General features: G+C 36.8%; 1 protein-coding gene across 1 annotated transcript; it reads left to right on the plus strand.

Annotated features, from left to right (window-relative positions):
• The first annotated feature begins 11,856 nt into the window (after positions 1-11,856).
• Positions 11,857-14,328, plus strand: LOC133866407 (patatin-like protein 2). Its single transcript, XM_062302920.1, has 7 exons — positions 11,857-12,071; positions 12,327-12,508; positions 12,666-12,855; positions 12,959-13,120; positions 13,236-13,538; positions 13,697-13,869; positions 13,989-14,328. The coding sequence occupies exons 1-7, from the start codon at positions 11,928-11,930 to the stop codon at positions 14,059-14,061; spliced, it is 1,227 nt and encodes a 408-aa protein (XP_062158904.1). The 5' UTR covers positions 11,857-11,927; the 3' UTR covers positions 14,062-14,328.
• The last annotated feature ends 7,534 nt before the right edge of the window (positions 14,329-21,862 follow it).

Raw genomic sequence — 21,862 nt, forward strand, 5'->3', positions numbered from 1 at the left:
TCAAGTGCCTCTTTGTTTTTTGTACCTCAGGCATGGTTATAGGTTTTTTTATTTATTTATTTATTTTATGATTTCTATTTCACTCGAGTGCCAGGCAATGTGAAGATAGATTTTGTGCCCAATAATTAGTTCTGTAGACATTAAATCTAGGCTTTACTAGACTAGTTTGCTGGCATCTTTCTACTTGATAATGAAAAGATTGTCAAAATACGAATTTGGTTTCTGAACTATGTGTCAAATTCCAAATTCACTTTTGAACTATCATTTGTTTCAATTTAGTTTTTTTGTAGTTTTAAAAATGCCTCAATGTACCCTTACTCTACTTTATTGTCACTATGCGAATTCTAGTTGGACACTGGCAATTCTCGTTGATTACAAAAATGTTTTAGTAACAATCTTTTGCTTTGTTGTTGAATATTTGACATTTACTAATTAAGCTAGCTAGTTCAAGTTTATCATCTGCTTGTCAAGATCAGAAAATTTTGTGCTCTCTCTTTCTCTTCCTGAATGCTGCTTAGTTTTCTTTGGTACGTCGTTGATGCTTTCTGCCCGGTGATTTGCAAGATTATTAATTACTTCCTGACGAGCCTAGCATGGACTTGAATGGGTTTTGTGCTCTTATCAGCAACTCACTTCCCCTGTTTCACCAATATACCTTTTCTTTTTTTTCTTTTTTTTTATGAACAGGATAAGCACTAAATGAACGTTTGGCACGAACAGTTCAATTGTGATATATATATATATTGTTCATTATTATGTCAAACAAGCTAGATTTTGGTGGTGTACGTGTAATGTGCTTACTTTGCTGGTTTATTTAATATGTGCTATGTAGTACAACAGATTGATTGGTAGTGGAAAGGAATATTTGGTGCCTTGTTGAACTGTAATATAAGCTAATTAATTAAGGGTTGCCATTTTTTAGGTTTGTTAATGGCCTACGTCTAGCTGTGTGAACCCTATTTCAGTTTTGGGCCTAAATAGCTAGCTAGTTCCCCCTCAAAGCTTTGAACTTATTTGGTCCCACCGTTGGGTGAATTTTATTTCATTTTCCTCCTTTGGGTGTCTTGAAACAGTCTCATATGTATCTGAAACTTAGTGGCGTCACTGCCGCGTCAGTCTTGGATATGCGCATGTTTAATCAATTTTCTTTCTTTTTAGGGCAAAAAACCTGATTTTAATGGTTCCTTCCATAAATATAGGAAAATTTTCATGAAAAACATTAAAACAACTCTCACAACAAATGTCTTATATTTAGATAACTCACTTGAAAAGTTACAGTAATTTTCTGTGTTGGGTAGCTCTGTAGCTATCCAATACAATATTTTAATAATAAAAAAAATGTCTCTCTCTCTCTCTCTCTCTCTCTCTGACTCTCTCTCCTTCACGACTTCACGATCCTCCAAGTAGCGCTGCAACATAGCCTTCTGGGTGCGACATGTTGTGCAAACAGTCCGGGAGTTCTTCACCCTGGGCCAGCGTGGAATCGTTATTTCTCTGGTGCCATTTGTGCGAAAGCAGAGGGTCTCCCGGTGGGTCCTATGCCGACCTCCTCTTTGATGATCCTGTAAGAGCTTCCATGAACAGTGGAATGGTGGGAGCTTCAAAAACAGAAACACTTCTTTTGGATTAAGCAAACTAGTTGTATCACACTAGAACCAAGAGCGCCCTTAAAAGGCTCTGGGACGGCGGTGCTGTGCGGGACACACTCTGTTGGAGAAATTAATAATCCTCACCGAGGCTATCTGAGCCCAAATTCAAAAGACCAACTATGCCAGATCACCTCAATCACAAGCCACCTCAGGGACGAGGGGACCTCGGTCATGAATCATCTCAAAGGTCAGGGCCGCCACAAATTGTAGCCTATTTCAAGGCATATTGTGGCATTCATTACACGTATGCTTTGTTATGCATGTGATATATTTTGAGATTGAATAACAACGGTAAAAACCAACTGGCAAGAGATTGAATAAAAGAAAGCTACATCTTTAATTAACTCCTTTATATGCAATTGTCCAAATTCTTTGACAAAACCAACGCATGATGATCAAAACTTGTGCCCAGGCCACAAAGAGACCAAATCATTGGCATTGCCCATTGATGCAATTAAATAGTACAAGAACAAAGGAAAAAGGGATAAAGGCTACTTAAAGAGAGCCGTGATCTCCAATGGCTACTTGAGCAAGCCATGACCTCCAAGATACTAACAAAAGTTCTAGGTTTTCAAAATATTCAGCATGTTATTTTATTGATTAGGGTTAAACTGATATAGAAGACGACTAGGTCATAAGACATAACCATTAGGTCTAGCCGTCATAACGTAATGTAGGAAAATAAACTAAGAAGGAAATAAACTAATGAAAAATACATTCCTTATTAACTAAAACACTTAGGAAAATAATATATGGAATTCTACTCTTTATTCACTGCTGTCTTGGGGATTCGATACTGCCACATGTGCTGCCACGTAAGCCCTAAAATTCTGAACGTATCATCCCTCTCCTTTAACATCTTCCTTGTCCCCAAGGAAGAATTTTGGTTTTGTAAAAATTACTCCATGCTCTTCCAACCATTGCTTCCTCTTTTCTTCTTTCTTTTTCACAATTAGTTGCAGCACCCCCTTAATATTTTCAGCTCCTTCTGGATAGAGAGACAGGAACTCCCTTGGCCTGCCGGACCCATTCTTCAGCTTCTTTGGTTTTGGCTCAAGCTGGTTGCGAGGTAGAACCCTGTCGTTGACGCCTAACTGCATTGGACTAGCTGCTACAAGAATTCCAGCAACTCCTTCCTTGACAACACGACCATCTGGGCTTGAAATATTCCTAGGAAAATCAGGCTGCATCATGACGTCCTCAGTAGCCTTGACATTGATTAAATGAGGCATAAAATTCATACCAACAGAACCTGCATTGGACACTCCCGTTATGGGCAATGATTAGCTTGTCGGAGAGGTGCATGGTGGAGAAAAGCTTTCAATTCTTTTCCTAATCTCCTCCATCTATTTGCTCGATTCCTTTTTCCACGCGAGGAATTCTGACCGCAGCTTTTGCCACCTTGCGATTTCTTTTTCATTCCGGAAAAATTGGGAAGATACGGTGATGGTGTGGATCGGAGATTGTTGTAGAAAACAATCAACCTAGCTCTGATACCACTTGATACAATCAAATAGTAAAAGAACAAAGGAAAAGGGATAAAGGCTACTTCGAGAGAGCCATAATCTCAAATGGCTACTTCAAGGGAGCCGTGACCTCTAAGATACCAACAAAGGTTATAGGTTTTCATAATATTTAGCATGCTATTTTATTGATTAGGATTACACTTATATCGAAGACGGCTAGGTCATAACACATAACCATTAGGTCTAGCCGTCATAACATAATGCAGGAAAATAAACTAAGAAGGAAATAAACTAATGGAAAATACATTCCTTATTAGCTAAAACACTTAGGGAAATAATATATGGAGATTCTACTCCTTATTCACTGCTGTCTTGTGGATTCGATACTGCCACGTAAGCCCTAAAATTTTGAACGTATCACCCATCTATGAATTATCATGTGAATCATTTCTACAAGCTTGGACCAAAAGAACTTAAGAATATCACAACCTCTAAATAACAATATTTATCCTCACATATGAGAGGCAACCACTACCAAATAGGTCATTGACAAATCAAAACCTATGAGAAGCACTGAAGCAGTGATACACAATCAGCACCACACATCACAATTCACATTCCATGACGAAGAAAAAGGCCACATTGTTAGGATGAGATCGATCTCATCCTCTCTAAAGAGAAGCTGCAGCGAAAAACTTTTACTTGAAAGAATAAAGATAGCATTATAAAATCCACAATCATATCAAGAATAACCAGGGTAACTAAAACATCATCATAACATTAAATAGCCGAAGCTTCTCAAAATATGGTCATAGGACCAGTCATCAAAATAATAAGTACAAATCCAAAGCCAATAGTCTAAGAGTCACCAACAAAAAGAGTTAAATCTTAAAACTTAAGAAGATAAACCATAAAAATGATATCTATCATATCTCAGCAGGATTCACTAGGTCCTCTCCGTATCCGCGCCAAAGTCTTAAGCCACAGTAATGTCTCCATGCAAAACTTGGTACGTTTAACCTCACTTAAACTACTAATCTATTGATAACTAATATTAAAGCCAAAACTAAGCAAAGATATAAAACTAACTAAAGATAAAAACAAAACAGTAAGCTAGGTCACGAAAACTAACTAAACGTAATAACCATTTAAGAAACGAGTAAGGTTAAGGATGTTACCTCTCTTGAAGATGAAAGACTAATAGAGTTCATTCTCTCTCTCCAAAATAGTCTCTCACTCTCCCTCAAGAATTTATTGACGAAATAGGCAAAAATGAGGTGAAAAGGGCAGGGCGAGGGTGGGGGGTATTTATAGAAGAAATCAGAGTGGATAAGAATAAATTGATCTGGCTTATTTGCGAACGTTTGTAAAGCGAATCGCAAACGTTCGTGTAAAATCTAGGGTTAGGCGATCGTTCAACGTACGACCACGATTGTTCATGGTACGGTCTAACACACGCTGAAAGTGTGGAATGTACTTTCTGACACATAGTACAACACGTCAATGTTCGTTCGTGATGGGGACCACGAACGTTCTTGGTTCGGTCAACTCAAAAGGTCAAAAGATCTCAAATTCCCAATTAGAACCTAATTAACCCTTAATAATAATATGAAGTACTACAGGACATGAAACATTCCATAGAGTCAGCAGACATGGTCATTCTGGAAGATCAATGTCCGGACATGGATGGAGCTATTTGAACATGAGAAGCGTTAGGAACTAAGTTTTCCTTGAGCTATCCATGCACGACTATGTCAGAAAGTACCACTGGCATTGGTATCCGAGCATGAAAGGTAGTTTGGGCATGAAACCTTAATCATATCCGGGCATGACAATAACATGTTCAGATGCCGCCATGCAAATAGTGCAACATTGTCCACCATGAAAAGTGGTTGGAACTGCTACATCAATATTGTAAAATAATTGTAGAATAAAATCTCTTCCGAAATTATTCGTCGTCCTCTGGTCAAGAGACTAATGAAGAGCCTCTCATAGCATATTCTTTCCTTCTCTGGTAATTAATCCTAGCTACCTAGTTATCACCTTAATTGGTATATATAATGATCAAAACATAATTAATTTGTTCCAGGTTTGCGAGACTACTCTCCCACGAGAAGGGCAATGATCCATGATATCAAAATGAAGCAGTGGTTTCTTTTCACTATAAAAAATGTTGCAATTCGCCGCGTGTCTACAGTAGCGATTACTGTAGCCACGCGGCCAACTAGCCACGTGTCTTGATGACACGTGGCAGGTTGCATTTGAGAAACAAGTGGCCGCGTGTATTTTTACACGTGTCCAACCGTTTCTAATTTCCCCCCTCCCCCTTTAACTTTTAATTTCCCCCCTTTATCTTTTCATTTCCTCCTCTCTATGTTTTACACACCTGGCTTTTTCCTTCTTCTCTTTTTTTCTTCTTTTTTCTTCCCTTTTCCTTCTTCTCTTTTTTTCTTCTTTTTTCTTCCTTCTTCCCCTTTTTCTCTTGCACAGACGCCTGGCCTTTTCCTTCTTCTCTTATTTTCTTCTTTTTTCTTCCTTCTTCCCCTTTTTCCCTTGCACAGACGCCTTTTACTTCTTCTATTTTTTTCTTCTTTTTTCTTCCTTCTTCCCCTTTTTCTCTTGCACAGACGCCTTTCCTTCTTCTCTATTTTTTTTTTTTTTTTTTCCTTTTCTTCACGCAGACAGGGAGATGGAAAGGGAGACTGAGAGAACTGGAGCGATTCTGAGAGAAAGCCGTGGTCGACGACGGCACCGGAGTCTGGAGGCTCATGGCCCCACGCCGGTGAAGCCAAGGGGGTGTTTTTCCGGCCTTTTTTTAGGGTTTTTTTTTTTTTTTTTCCTTCTGTTTCTTTGAGTTCTCTAATCTGAAAGTTTGTGATTTTTGGTTATTGTTGTTGATTTTTTGTGATTGTTGGTGATTTTCAGTGATTGTTGGTGATTTTTTGGTATTTTGTTAGAGATTTTTTGGTGTTTTGTTGGTATTTTTTGGTAATGTGGTTGACGGAGTATTAATTTTGGGGGATTTTCTAGATCGGATTTTATGGGGAAGTTTTGTAATGATTTCACCGGCCTTGCAGAAATTTCCTGCGAGGGAAATTAAAAAAAAAAATTGCAAAAAAAGTTTCTGGCGAGGGCACTGGCGAAAAAAAAAATGGTGTTAGCAACGTGCATGTATTAGTTCCACGTGGCTAAAAGTGTCTAATTCTTCTGTTCTTCTTCTCTCTTTTTTTTCCTTTTTTTTTTTTTTAAATGAAGCAGTTAGCCACGTGTATTTAGTACACGTGGCAACTGTGCCACGTGTATTATGGTACACTCGACAAAATGTGCATTTAGTAACACCCGGATTTAACACGAGTCGCACACATAGCCATTTACACGTGGTAAACTGTTCACCACGTGTACTGTATTCGTACACGTAGCGAAATGCAAGTGGCAAAATGCTATTTTTTTTGTAGTGTTTAATTAAACTGATATTGAAATGAACTTTTTTCGAATGGGTCCACAAATTGTAGCCTATTTCAAGGCATATTGTGGCATTCATTACACATATGCTTTGTTATGTGATATATTTTGAGATTAAATATATAACAACTGTAAAAACCAACTAGCAAGATAATGAATAAAAGAAAGCTACATCTTTAACTCCTTTATATGCTATTGTCCAAATTCATTGACAAAAACCAACTCATAATGATCAAAACTTGTGCCCGGCTAGGCCACAAAGACCACCAAATCATTGGCCTTGCCCATCTATGAATTATCACGTAGTGAATCATTTCTACAAGCATGGACCAAAGGAACTTAAGAATATCACAACCTCTAAATAACAATTATCCTCACATATGAGAGGTAGCCACTACCAAATAGGTCATTGACAAATCAAAACCTATGAGAAGGATTGAAGCAGTGATACACAATCAGCACCACACATCACAATTCACATTCCATGACTAAGAAAAAGACCAAAACTTGATTTTTTTTTTTATTATTATTATTTATTTATTGGGGACTACATTGCTGTGTGCTTAGGTATACAAGTGAAGATAGTAAAGATTCTTCAAAAAGACAAGTATTGTAACTGCTGTTCAGACATGAACAATGTCTTCCGAACATGTAACACCCCAGTGAAATTAACTAACTAATAGTTAACTTCATGGTTCATCTCTCAATCTTATTTTAAGAAGAACATGACCATAGAGATCGATCTCATCCTCTTTGAAGAGAGTCTGTAGCGGAAAACTTTTACTTAAAAGAATAAAGATAGCATTATAAAATCCACAATCACATCAAAAATAGCCAGAGTAACTAAAACATCATCATAACATTAATAGCTGAAGCTTCTCATAATATGGTCATAAGACCAGTTATCAAAATAATAAGTACAGATCCAAAGCCAATAGTTTAAGAGTCACCAACAACAAGAGTTAAATCCTACACTTAAGAAAATAAAGCATAAAGATGATATCTATCATATCTCGGCAGGATTCAATAGGTTGTCTCCATATCCGCGCCAAAGTCTTAAGCCACAGTAATGCCTCCCTAGGAAAATCAGGCTGCATCGTGACGTCCTTAGTAGCCTTGATTGATTATATGAGGCATAAAATTCATACCAACAGAACCTGCGTTGGACACTCCCGTTATGGGCAATGATTAGCTTGTCCTATTAATATGTTAAATGGTTTTATGCAATATTATCTCAATGAGGTACAAAATTAGTATGGATGGGAAGTATGACACCAATATTGACCATAAGAACGACTACCCAAAATCAGAACCGAAATAGAAGTACCAAAATGGCCAACAAAGGCTGTGTCAACCAACGACGCAATCGGGTCAACCGCCAAACCCAGTGCAGCAGGCAATGTAATTGTCAATATCTCCAGCCCCAATTCATCAAACTTGAGGCCATTTCTGCAAATTTCCCAAAACTACAACCTCAAAATTGAAAGAAAGAAAGGAAAAAAAAAAAAAAAAAACTACATAAAATCCAATGCACCAGTTCCAAATCGCACATACCTCAGACGGTGAACAGGAGAAGAAGATGATTGTAAAAGAGACGAAATGGGTGGCGGGTCCAGGTTGACCGGAGTACGAGAAGCTACAAACTTAAAATTAAAATAATATTAAAAAAAATCACATTTTTATCTTACTACTAATATCACACGTTGACGCCATTGACATAACATGTAGTGCCAATCAACCTTCAATTTATCTTACTACTAATTTCAATGAGGTACTAATCCTGCTGCTCTGCAACTCTTAATATGTTAAATGGTTTTATACAATATTATCTAATTCATACTCCATTGTGGAAATTCAATGTAGGCTACCTGAGATTCTTATTGGAGGTGCGGACTTGGTTGTTTGGCATTCTCCTAATGGTGCTTATTCTTGTGGGGCAACTTAGGATCAGTTGCGAGTTAAACTCCCGGTTGTTGCGTGGTGGAAGCTGGTTTGGCACCCTCTGGCCATCCCTCGGCATTCATTCTTTCTATAGTTAGTTTTTAGAGAGGCTATAGTGACTAAATACCGTATAAGTAGTTGGGGGTATACTGACAATGTGCTTTGTTTGTTTTGTCATGCTTGTCATGAAAGTCAAGAGCATCTTTTTTTTTTTTTCTTTTTTTTTTTTCTTTTTCAATGTGGGTTTAGTTTGAGGATATGGAGCACATTGATGTCCGCGTGCCTCTTCACTGACATTCCGTCTGAATGGGAGAAGGTTCTGACTTGGAGCATTGCTACGCTCCGAGGGAAAGGTTTACAGGCTAGTTTTGGTAAACTTTGTTTAGGTGCATGCATTTATCATCTTTGGCAACAAAGAAATGCTTTGGTGCACAACAACAATTTGAGAACTGAGGAGGCACTACAAAAAAACAAGACATTAGTCACGTGGCCAATTAGCCACGTGTCATAATGACCATGTGGCGAGATGTAGCAGAAAAGATGAAAAAGCCAGTTGGACGCGTGTATTTAGTACACGTGGCAATATTGATGCGTGCAATAAATCCACGTGGCCATGTCGCAACGTGTATTAATTACACGTGTCCAATTGGCCACGTGTAATTAATACACGTGTCCAACTGGCCACGTGTATAATAGCCACGTCGCCAATTAGCCACGTGTCAAATAAGATACATGGCTAAAATATTCATATTTTTTTAGTTTATTTAAAATTATTAAATTTTTTTTAAAAAAAAAAATTTAAATTTTAATCATGTAGTTTATTGGCCACATCGCCAATTGGTCATGTGGCAAATAAACCACATGGTTAAAATATTCTTATTTTTTTTAATTTTTTTAAAATAGTTTTAAAATTTAAAATTTTAACAACGTGCTTTATCACCACGTCCCCATTTGCATGTTTTGGGAGGAAGGGTTTCACGCTTCTGTTTGTTTTAAATTTGTTTTGATTTCAATTTTTTAATTTTTTTTTTCATTTCTTTTTAAAAGACGGATATGTCACCTAAAAAAGGCGACAGATCTGGCTGTTCTAATTTTTTTTTTTCTCTTTTTAGAAATCTCTCTATCTCTCGTCTCTCCTCATTTTCCTCTTTTTTTCTTATTTTTTTCAACTCTCTCGTCTCTCCCCATTTTCTTCTTTTTTCCAGCTCCCTGCTCCCACGTCTCTCCCCAATTTTCATCTAAAAAATTTCTCACTTTGTTTGTATTTTTCTCTCAGCAGACGACGACTCACCCTCACCCGAACGCACGAATCGATCGCCAACACCCGAAGAAGCTCGTTTTCGTCGTCGGTGATGGAGAAGAGGCCGGTGATTTATGGGTCCTTTTGGTGGTGATTTTTGGTCTTTTGTTTCTTTTTTTTGGTCCTTTTTGTTAGTCGATAGAGTAGTTGGTTTCTTTTTGAGTTTTCTACTCAGCCAAATGGGTATTTTTGGAGTGGGTATTTTCGTCGATCGGTGGCGTGGGTATTCTTGCCAGATCTCGACGACGAGTTGGACGAAGATCCAGCGCGGATCTCGCCGGATACACCGGCCATCTCTCCAGATCTCGCTGGATCTCGCCAGATACACCGGCCGTTTCTCCAAATCTCGCCGGATACGCCGGCCGTTTCTTAGTATACCGTATACAATATTAGAAGAAAAAAAATGAAGAAGAAAAGAACAGATCGATATCTGTTCTTTTCTGGTATTTTTTTTAAAAAAAATTACTGACTTTGGCGACGTGGGTAAGGAATAGGTGGCTAAAAATATATAATTTTTTTTTTATTTAAAAAATAAAAAAATTAGCCACTTGAGGATGGCATGTGGCTAAAAGTCAAGTGGCTAAATAACCACATATATAAAAGTACACGTTGCTAAATGTACATTTAGCAACAACCGGATTCACCACGCTGAACCCACGTAGCTAACTGCACGTAGCTAACAGTTAGCCACGTGTATGACCCTCATACACCTGGCTAACTGCAAGTGTCTAAAAAACAAGTTTTTTGTAGTGAGGCTATTGTTAAACAGATTACATGGGAAGTTCGTACTCGAATCCTTGCTAATGGATCTTTTAATAAACTAGATAAATGTATAGAGCTTGTAATTAGTTAGAATTTACAGAAGTTGCTGGTATAGGTTTATTGTTTTCCTGTAGTAATGACTGTATAGGTCGTTCTGGATAGTGTCCTTTGTTTAAGGTTTGTGGGCTAGCTAGTGATTACTGGGCGCGTGTAGATGGTTGAACTTTTATAAAATTCTTTGATTCATCCCAAAAAAAATATATATATATTATCTGATTCATGGTTATAACTTAATGCTTAATTAATGGTTACCATACTCTTGCTAGCATGACCATTTTGAGAAACATTCATTTTCATTTTGCAGGCGATAGGGATCGAGGTCCTGAAAAAGCCCCAGGGTATGTGAAAAACAGATTATGGAACCAAGAAACTGATTAGTGTCTCATAATTTTGTGTTTTTGAATATTTAGTCGATGTTGCATAACTAAAACGTTTATCACGTTTGGAAGTTAATTACGTGCAGATAAAATTTCAGGTACCAAGGTACCTTTGTTGATCTGATCTTGATTTCTTGAGAAGACTTAGCGCGCACTTGGACACGATTCATGCATGGTCGATTTCTTGAGGCGCCGCCTTTGCGAAATCAACAGATTTACTTGTTAACTAGGCCTAATTTTGATTTTTTTATACATATATGTTTTTATATTAGCCATTTGATAGAGTTAAATTGAGGCGGCAGCAAACTCATTAGTCATTAGCTTCATCAATTAGGCCTAACTAGCTAGTCCTTCCCTACGTTGGCCTTTGTTGGTTAATTACGTACGCCTAATCATTCTTACCAAAAATTCTTCATGCAAGTCGCACCTACCATTCTTAACTAGCTATAGTGTCCATTTTTGTGCCAATTCAGCAGGAAGACTGTTAGAAATTGCATGGGATGATAGATCTTCTCTCTGCAACTGCTGTTTTGAGAGAGGTAAACATGCAAAACCAACCTGAAGAATAAATTAAAATAAACAAGACGTACAAACGTTGCAACTTATATGAATTTTACAATTGTTTATGATCTACAAGGAAGACAAGTAGGACTTTGCAGTACGTGGTAATCCAGTTTGAACAATAATATCCAAGAAATTATTAGAATTGGGTCAACTTTGAATCGTGTTTTATATATATTGACTTCTTCAAAGGGCGTGATCCCTGCACATGCTTGGTTGGAATAACATGCATGGTCAGCATGAAGAATGAATCTATAAATACCCAAATTCTTCTTAAATTCATATCAAGATCATTCAAAGGCTCTCAAATTCTCTCTCTCTCTCTCTGATACCTTCACCTTAATTCTCCATGGAAGCAACTAGTAGTAGTATTAGTGTAGCCCTACAGCCTCCAACTTATGGGAACCTAATCACCGTTCTCAGCATTGATGGCGGTGGAATTAGAGGGCTTATCCCAGCAACTATTCTTACATTTTTAGAATCTGAACTTCAGGTACTTAGCCACATGCTTCCACGTATGCCAAACTACACTACTTTTTCGTTCTTGTTTAACACATACTGATGTGCATGCACACCATATATAGTAATCAGAATATATAACTATAACCAGCTTGCTGCACACTTTCAATAAAGAAATCCAACAATATTATGTGTCATTCATTCACATGTCATTCTGTTGGTTCACAATATATATATACATTAATTGGAGAACTTACTCTCTCGATCGATTGTTTGTCTATTGGTGCAGAAGCTGGATGGTGAAGAAGCAAGAATCGCAGATTATTTTGATGTGATTGCAGGAACAAGCACAGGTGGTCTTGTCACTGCCATGCTGACTAGCCCAAATGAAAAGAACAGACCCTTGTTTGCAGCCAAGGATATCAAGGACTTCTACCTAAAACAGGGTCCTAAAATCTTCCCACAGAACAGGTTAAATTTACTATATATATATATATATATATATATTGAATTCCATGAGATCACAAGCTCAATGACATGCATACTGTGCAATAATTATCCTATATTCCTATATATATGATCACCAACCAGATAAAAACATGATCTCATAGTTTTAAATTACGTACAGATGTCCATTGTTTCCCCATGTTACAAAGATAATAGAAGCCCTTTCCGGGCCAAAATACAACGGCAAGTATCTCCATAGCCTTGTCAAGGAAAAACTTGGAAACACAAGATTGCACCAGACATTGACTAATGTTGTCATTCCAACATTTGACATCAAGCAACTCCAGCCAACCGTCTTCTCCAGCTTTGAGGTTTATAAACTTAAATCGATCTCTTGAAAGAGTTAGAAAGTGAATTTGAATAATTAACTTTGATCAACTTGATTTACTTTTCATGCATGCATGCATGCACCAGGTCAAGAAAAACCCAAGTATAGATGCCCTACTCTCGGACGTATGCATTGCAACCTCAGCAGCACCAACTTATCTTCCAGCTCATTACTTTCAAACCAGACACCCCTCAGGAGAAGTTAGAGACTTTAACCTCATAGACGGTGGCGTTGCTGCAAATAATCCGGTACGCGCGTACATATATATATATATATAAAAGCAAATTTAATTAAACTGCAAATTTTATTTTTATTTTTTTAGCAGATAATTAAGTTAATAATAATTTTGTGCAATACTTGTAGGCTTTAATTGCCATTGGTGAAGTAACAAAGGAGGTGAGTAGAGGAAGTCCAGACTTCTTTCCCATAAAACCGGAGGAGTTTGGAAGGTTTCTGGTAATATCATTAGGAACGGGGTCTTCGAAAGCTGAAAAGAAATATGATGCGCGTGTGGCAGCTAAGTGGGGTGTTTTGAGTTGGTTAACCGAAGGTGGTTCCACGCCTATTTTTGACGTTTTTACGCAAGCAAGTGCAGATATGGTCCACTTCCACCTCTCTACAGTTTTCCAAGCCCTTCGTACGGAGAAAAGCTACCTCCGGATTCAGGTATATATACATCTATATATTTATTATTATTATTCATGGAAATGGAAGGGATATATATATATATATATATAGTATACTGTATATGAAATTCAAAAGCCCTAGCTTTAATTAATTACTTTGTTCATCTTTTCTTCGATCTTCTGTGGCTCCGGTTGCAGGACGATACGTTAAGGGGGAATGTCTCTTCTGTGGATATAGCCACAAAGAAGAATTTGGATCTTCTTGTGAAAGTTGGCCAAGGGTTGCTCAAGAAACCAGTTTCTAGGGTGAATTTGGACACGGGCGTTTTCGAGCCTTCTAGCGAAGAGACTAACGAAGAGGCTCTCATAAGGTACGTACGTGTATATATATACGTCGACTATCAAACTAATTATTATTGCTATATATATAAATCAATTTATCACGTAATTAATTAATTAGTTTAATGGAAACTTAATTATGTTCTTGCAGGTTTGCGAAAATACTGTCCCAAGAGAGGCTGCTTCGCCACGCTAGGTCCCCCCATGGACACATGGTGCCGTAAATTCCAAACGATATAATTAAATTAAAGTGATCCGACTAGTAAATTCTTTAATTTATATATGGCCGGCTATATATTCTAGCTAGCAAAATGTTTAAAATTTGAGGTGGACATGTACAAATAATCAGGCCACCATTTGATTCGTTTTTATATTGTTTGTTTTATTGTAATTTCTACAAAATCCCAGATGCATGGGATAACAATGACAAAGGTCGATGTAAGCATTTTTATTTTCAGCAGTGTGATAAATAAAAATAAGAAAATTAATTACCTTCCAAATATAACTTTTACTGCATTTTCTTTTCTTAAAATATAAGAGGGAGTAGAAGCTTATTTTGAGAAGAGAAAGATCGAAATTAAGAGAGAATTGAAAGTCAAGGAGTTAGAGGTGGTACGTACGCGCGTACCAGTACTTAATTTAAAGGCCTATACGACCATCATTATAATACCCAAGAGGGATACATTGTGATTATATATAATTAATTGTGTTATAATTGATTTATTTATATATTATAAATTTATAATGGGTAAATGAGATGTGCTAATCAAGAATGCTACGTAAGGAGATCTCACGAAAATTCTGATATTTGAAACAGATAAATATGGCAAGAAAATCTTCTCTAAATCTTAACGCTTATGATCAAGTTTCAATATATATAGATCCAATATCAATTAGGGTTGTACAAACGGTTATAACTGACGGTTATTAGCTAAAACCATTAGCCGCTAACTGCCTAGACGGTTATTGAATTTTACCAACCGCAACTGCTAACCGCCTAAGCAGAGTCGGTTATTTTTATAACCGTCGATTAGCGGTTATTGAGTAAATAACCGGTAATTGTATAACTGCTTCTCAATTTAGGTTTTGAGCCGGCCGGTTATGGACCTATTTTGGCCACTTTTGGGCCGGTTTTAGTACAGGTTTTAAATCCAAACTCCAAAATAGTAACAAATCCAAATACAAATCTAAAACATAACAAATCCAAAACTCAAGAATTACAAATCCAAAATTATATATATATATATATGCGATTAGCGGTTATTAACCTCTTTTTTCAAACCCTATAACCGCTAACCGCATCCGCCTAGGCGGTTAGCAATTATACAGTTATGCGATTATAATCACTATGTTTGTACACCCCTGATATGAACCATATATACAAAATATTATTTTCTTTTTTCAAAATATTGTTCTTGCATGCATGAAACCTATATTTTATATATATATATATGGCCCGGGACCTATGAAAGAGAATATGAAGCAGATTTGAAAGAGTTGCAAAACTGTTGTGGTCAAATATCTCGTAGATGCGTGAGCAAGAAAAAAGAATTCTGTTTTTGACCAATTGATTATGGAAAATGCTAGATTTACAACACCAATACAACAACTGTACAACAACCCCTCACATGAGGGTGGATCCCACACACTGGGGCCCACCCTCATGTGAGGGGTTGTTGTGATGGTGTAATGCAATAATCAAATCACATTGATTATATATTCGCCTCGTTGATTTTCAGTACCATCGATCACCGCTTCACATTCCCAAGACAAGGACGTCCTGAATATATATATATATATATTAGTGATATAATCCTTAGAAATTAATTAATAGTCATCATCGATCGATATTCTACGTACGCTAAGGAGAGTTGAATTTGTTCCAAGTATTATCAGCAGGGGGAGTGATTATTGCACTCACAGTGCACAACAGGTGCACAACACTAAGACACAATGGAGTGGGGCCTTATGTGCAGGCTCTACTTCATTGTGTCTTGCTATTGTGCACTGTGAGTATTTCTATCATTTTCCTTATCAGCAGCCCTAGATATATAAGGAAAATGATATATTTACTGTGCTGGGCCCCACTCCATGTGAGGGGGTGTTGTGCAGTTGTTGTGGTGATGTTGTGTAGGAATCAAATCCCGATATATAATAGATAGATTCCAATCAGTTCGTTAATTAAGCATGATATCCCATTCGAAGCCCTTTCCAGGGAAAGCGATCGACGTTATATACATTATCATATAATGCATGCATGTATACCAAATTGTCGGATAGCTAGGGTTGAAAAAATCTAAGAAGTAAGAAAGCCACCCAAAGAAATAAAGGATGTATCTTAAAGAAATTTTATTTTCAAAGTCAAATTAAAGTGCATGTTGAACTAATTAAGCCCACAACCCAGATTGACTTAAATGGCCAAGGAAAAACCAAATTTTGTCAAAAACGGCAAAAGTCTAATTAATATATAAAATCAAAACAATTATTTTGCCAAAATCCTAGAAAAATCCAAACCTTCCTAAATTATTAATGAAAATATTTCCTAAAATTAATGACAAAAAAAAAACGCTAATTCAAAGGAAAAACAAAAACATAAGATATTTTTGAGGCTGAAAGCGACGTTCACCGAACAGATATGGGTGGCCCCGACGTGTTCACCAAAACAATCTTTTTGGATTAAGGTCATATGCGCAATTCTAATTATATTCGTAACAAAAGTTATGTTTATTTTACAATATATATATATATATGGCGATACAATATTATCCTAATTAAATACAATTAATCATATTGATTCTTGTCATTTTTCTCTATTATAAAATATTTTTAACTCCATTAATTCAGCATATGGCAACTTAACATCTATCATGATTCCTGCTGTCCTGCATCAAGATGTAGTATGGGGTTCGATTAAGTCCATGTTTTTAGTACCTTTTTGCCTTTTTGGTGATTGAGAAATTGAGATACTGTTTATAAAGCGTATCTCTGCAAAAGCCTTCAGGTTATGGACCTGCGGGCACCCAACCAACTACATAACCCACCTAATTAAGACATGTCTGTCTTGTTCAAAAACAGAAAAATTAAGACATCTCTGTTTAATGGGCCACAAGCCCAAAACTTTAGCTTGGTGAAAGCGGAGTACGAGGTACTGTGTCGTTTGTTAGGCCTTTTATTGGACCTCACAGTTAGCTAGCTCAAGCCTGAAGCCTTGTCAATGTCCGTATCCAAGCTTCCTGCTCTCACACATTCACAACAGAAATTGTCCTCTCCCTCTCCAAGAATTAGCTTACCTTATTTTGTAACAAAAATTTACACTCACACATCTTCCATGTATCATAACGACAAGTCGCTACCCATCCCATGAACCCACATTAATTAGTCTCGTTATTTCTGGTTACTTTATCAAAGAGTACTCCCACGTTGCTAGAATTTTCTTGACTTTTGAAATTTATAAGTTATGGGCATTTATTCTCTCTCAAAGCGTCTTTTTAAAGATGAATTAGGTCTATTAGTCTTTGTTATGATATCACAGCACCCTTGAGTTGTTGGGCAATTTTTCCTATTGTAGTCTATGTGTTCGGCCATAATGTCATACGTGAAGGGACATATCAAAGAGTTCTACATTGTCAAGATTTTCCTGACTTACGAAGTTTATAAGTCATAGACATCCCTCCCTCCTCCCTCGTTGTGTTTTCTGATGATAAATTAGGCCCATTGTTCTTTGTTATGCTTCATCCGATTATTAATTAATGGAAATACAGTTACTCTGAAACACAAGTAAGAGATATATGTGTTTATAAATATCAGTTGATAAGAAAATGATGGAGATAATTAATCCGGTTCATCTCATATCAAATCAGTGCATTATAATTGTCAACAAAAATGAAGGATCCGATCGATCGATCCTTATTAGAATGCTTTCTAGGCCTGGGATAGAATTCCCAACAAAGCCATTCTAACATGAATTAAATGTTTATACAACACCTTAACTCTTTCCTCTAAAGCATCAATCCTTTCCTCCAACTCCCAACAGCTTCTCTGCAATTTCTCAACGGCTACACCGAGCTTATTATGCTTTCCAGATTTTATCTCATCCCGCAACTCCCTAGCCGCCATGGCCGTCACTCTCAACTCCGTCAGCGTCATGGAGGAGCTCGATCTTTTGTGCTTCTCGCTTTCCACCTTTACTTTCTTCTCCAGTTCATGCAATGAACTCAACCACGATGTCGTCATAGGCGGCCGCCGAGACTGCGCAGTCGTAGGTAGCCAGCCGCGCGTAGATTTGAACGACAGTGCAAGTCCAAGAAATCTGCATGCCATTAACGCAACAGCCTTGGACCCACTAAGGATCTCACCCAATTCTGAAACCGTTGTACCGGAATGAGCTACCCTTTGGCGGCGGCATAATAACTTTCTCATGTCCATTTCCCTGCTTCTTCTTTCCGTTGCCTCCTCGCATGATTCTAGTACGTCTTGCGCACGTGCTAATACGACTGCACTAGGCTGATCGATTTGCCGACCAAGCAAGTGTGAGACCACTCTCAATGATTCTACGTACTTTCGAATAATCTCTATTTTCTCAGATAAATGATTGCATGCGTCAAGCATTTGAATACTATCATGATCAAGGTACTCATCTATGGCTTTGTGATCCGAAGAATCTGATATGTGAGTACTACAAGTAACGTTGGCGAGCGAGTGTAGGGCTCTCTTTTGGGTGGCAATGGAAGCTTCAAGCGTACGAAGAAGCCAAGTAGCACTAGTACTACTGTGTTTGGCATACTCAGTACTAGGAGTAGTGTGTAGGGTATTGAGCTCCGCCGAGAGTTGTTGGTCGAACGGGGTTCTGATGGGCAATGGGGTGACGGCGGGAGAAGCCAATAGCCTCGCCGGAATCCGCAAGGAAAGGCTTCGAAACATTGCTGATGGCCTCATGATCTTTTTCGGCTTTGGTTCAAAGCTGCGGAGGTCACAGTACGTTGGTGCATGTATATATATAATAATTAAGGTGGATCAATCCAGAGGTGGGAAGTATAATAATTGGTGCTGCGTGTATCATTGGCGACCGCTACAAATGTCAAAAACATACTAGCACAAACGTTATAATATGTATGGTTGGTGTCTAATTTTTGGGGACAAAAGCAAGCAAAGGGCAGTTGGGTCCCTGTTATTCAATGTTGTGCCCTGGATTCCTTTAAGATGGGGACAATGAACGGACACATTACATAGTTTGGGCACCAAATAATTGGATGGCCATTTTTTTTTTCCTGGGCAAATAATTGGATGACCATGATTGATGCATGATTGCGAGCTGTCTTGGCCGGATATCGTGGTCCACTAGGAGAGAAGCACGTAGGAAGTGATCAGGCCAGGTTAGATTCAAGCAGATCGATGTCATTGCAGGATATATATGCACAACGTACTAGTGAACTACTTTAAGTACCAGTTAACAAAAAAGATAAATGTTTGGTTTTTTTTTCTTTTTTTCATATTTATTTATCTCCATGCGAGTAATTAATGAGCAAAACTATCATTGAATACATAAGACTAAATATATAATCGCACAAATTTAGTGGTAAATTTATAAAAGAGATGGACCTATAACAATTCTCAAAAAGAAAACGGCTCTCAGCAATTTGCCGTTTTTAAAATTTATAATTTAGACAATAAATATGAGAGTAATATATCTTATAAACTCTATTTGCACAAATATAATAAATGGATGGACATTTCAAAATTTTCTTAGACAAGTAAACTTCATATTAATTTTCACGTATTTACTATATATCCTAATTACTATCCATTCGAGAAATAAAATTGTTGAATAGACGAAAATGAAAAATGGAAATAATAATGATCTAGAATGCTGTGAATAACAGGCATTGTATTAAAAAAAAAAAAAAAAAAAATGGTAGGTCAAATATTTGTTTGGATTTGGTTAGGGCAATGTGGCCCTATCTTTTTTGGAATTTGTATATAAATATATTTTGTTGTGGGGGGTGACTTTGGAAAGGAGGCATAGGAAATGAAAGATAGATTTTTCACAAGATTTTATTTGTATGCTACGTACCAACGACAGAAGTATCTCCGACATGCCGTCGTGCCTAGCCTTTCCACATGGCATGCACCCAAAAAGCAGCATTTGCTTATGTTGTCTCTTTGCTTGCCACGTTCAAGCTCTATACATTTCTCTAGACTCTATGCATATTTATATCTATTTGTTTATGCATTATTTTTAAGGCTTTTTTTTTTTTTTTTTTTTATCTAAGCAATGCAAGACATAAAAACAAATAAAACTCGGTTTATGACTATATATCAGCTCCATATGCTGATGGAATCGAAAGATGGTATATTATTTTACGATTTATATTAAATTTTACAGCATTTAACTATGTTATATATATATTGTCTGCTCGCTATATTATTTAAAGTTTTTAAATAATATGCCATTATGAATGCCGTTTTAAATACTGTAAAATCTAATCAACCATAAACTGATTTCTCTTCATTTTCATTAAAATTGAAAGGATCTAATCTCGAACCGCGAATACATGTAAAAGATAAAAAATGAGATTAGAGACTTTCTGAAAGTGACAAAGATATCTTTGATAGTTAGATAAGAAAGATCGATGATTCTCATTTACAAAGTGATAATAATTAGTAGAAAAAGGTTAAAGTAAGAATGATAAAGTATGATGCATGTACATGTGTACTTAATTGGGATGATTGTCTTTCCTTTCTTATGCGGATTCTTTTTTTCCCTTGTATGGCCTCGGCCATGTGTCATCCTCTGATAGGGCACAATTGTAGTCAAACATGGCTTCAAATTCGTGTCCTCTAGTGAGGTATGCCCCTTGCCAGGTGTTGCCCGTTGGTGGAGCAATGTCTTGGCAAGATAGTGACGCCAAATTCCTTGCCTACTAGCTGCAGATTGCGGCCATTATTTGATGTCGAATGTTACTACATGCTCACTAGCAAAGCAAGGTCGTTGCCTGATCCTCAATGCAAATAATGGTGTAGTTGGAATTAGGTGGCATGGTAGTTCTCCACTGTGCTACATATCTCGTTATTTGAATGGGTGGTTTGTTGGTTTGCTCAACTCATCAGGACTTGTAGCTTAGGCTTAACTACTCAACACAAGCATGCATTCTCAGCTCAGGGCTGATCGGGTGGATACTTGGTATATCAATAATGATGTTATTCAGATCCAGAGGATCACAAATATAATTGCATTTGTTTTGTCAAAAAATAGAATGGTCGTATTTGTTTTTAACTATTATATATATGGTCGTATTTGTTTTTAACTATTATATATATATATATATATATATATATATATAAAAGCATGCATGTAAAAACAATAACTTTAAGATTTCATACGATTGAATATGAAGAATTTATAATAGATAATTATGATTTCCGTTGTTACAGCAGTTGACAATGAATTGAATCTTTCACGTGTTTGTAAAGAAGATTCAATATGATTGAAAAATAATAATCTAAGAGTAATGTTAAAAACACTCTGGACAATGTGTAGTGTACTACAATGGATTAATAAATTAATAATTTATTACTCTTAGATTATGAGTAAATTAATTAATAATTTGGATTTAGTTTAATATGGCATATCTAAAGGAGAAAAGATATGTTAGAAGATGAGAAACACTGGGACAATTTGTAGTACAATGGAGTCAGGATACATGTACAATGCCCAGCCGTACAGCAAATTGTACCCCATTATTGATCCCCTTATTAAGGACTAATGCATGCATCTAAATTTAAAATTAGCCCACTAGATAAAGCTTGAAATTGATTTAGCCACTCAACTCAAATCCATTTAAATAAGCAAAAACACACTACATTTTCTTTTCATTTCTTTTTTTTTTTTTATGAGAAATATTACTCTTTTAACTTTTTCTTCTTTTTGCAGCATAATGGCACGTTCCCTGTTTTCTCTTTCCTTTTTATTTTCTTGTTTTATTCTCCTTCCCTGTTACACAGGTGACTGTGGGATCAATCTATATT

Source organism: Alnus glutinosa, chromosome 4 (genome assembly GCF_958979055.1).
Source record: "Alnus glutinosa chromosome 4, dhAlnGlut1.1, whole genome shotgun sequence".
In the NCBI taxonomy this organism is placed as follows: Eukaryota; Viridiplantae; Streptophyta; class Magnoliopsida; order Fagales; family Betulaceae; genus Alnus; species Alnus glutinosa.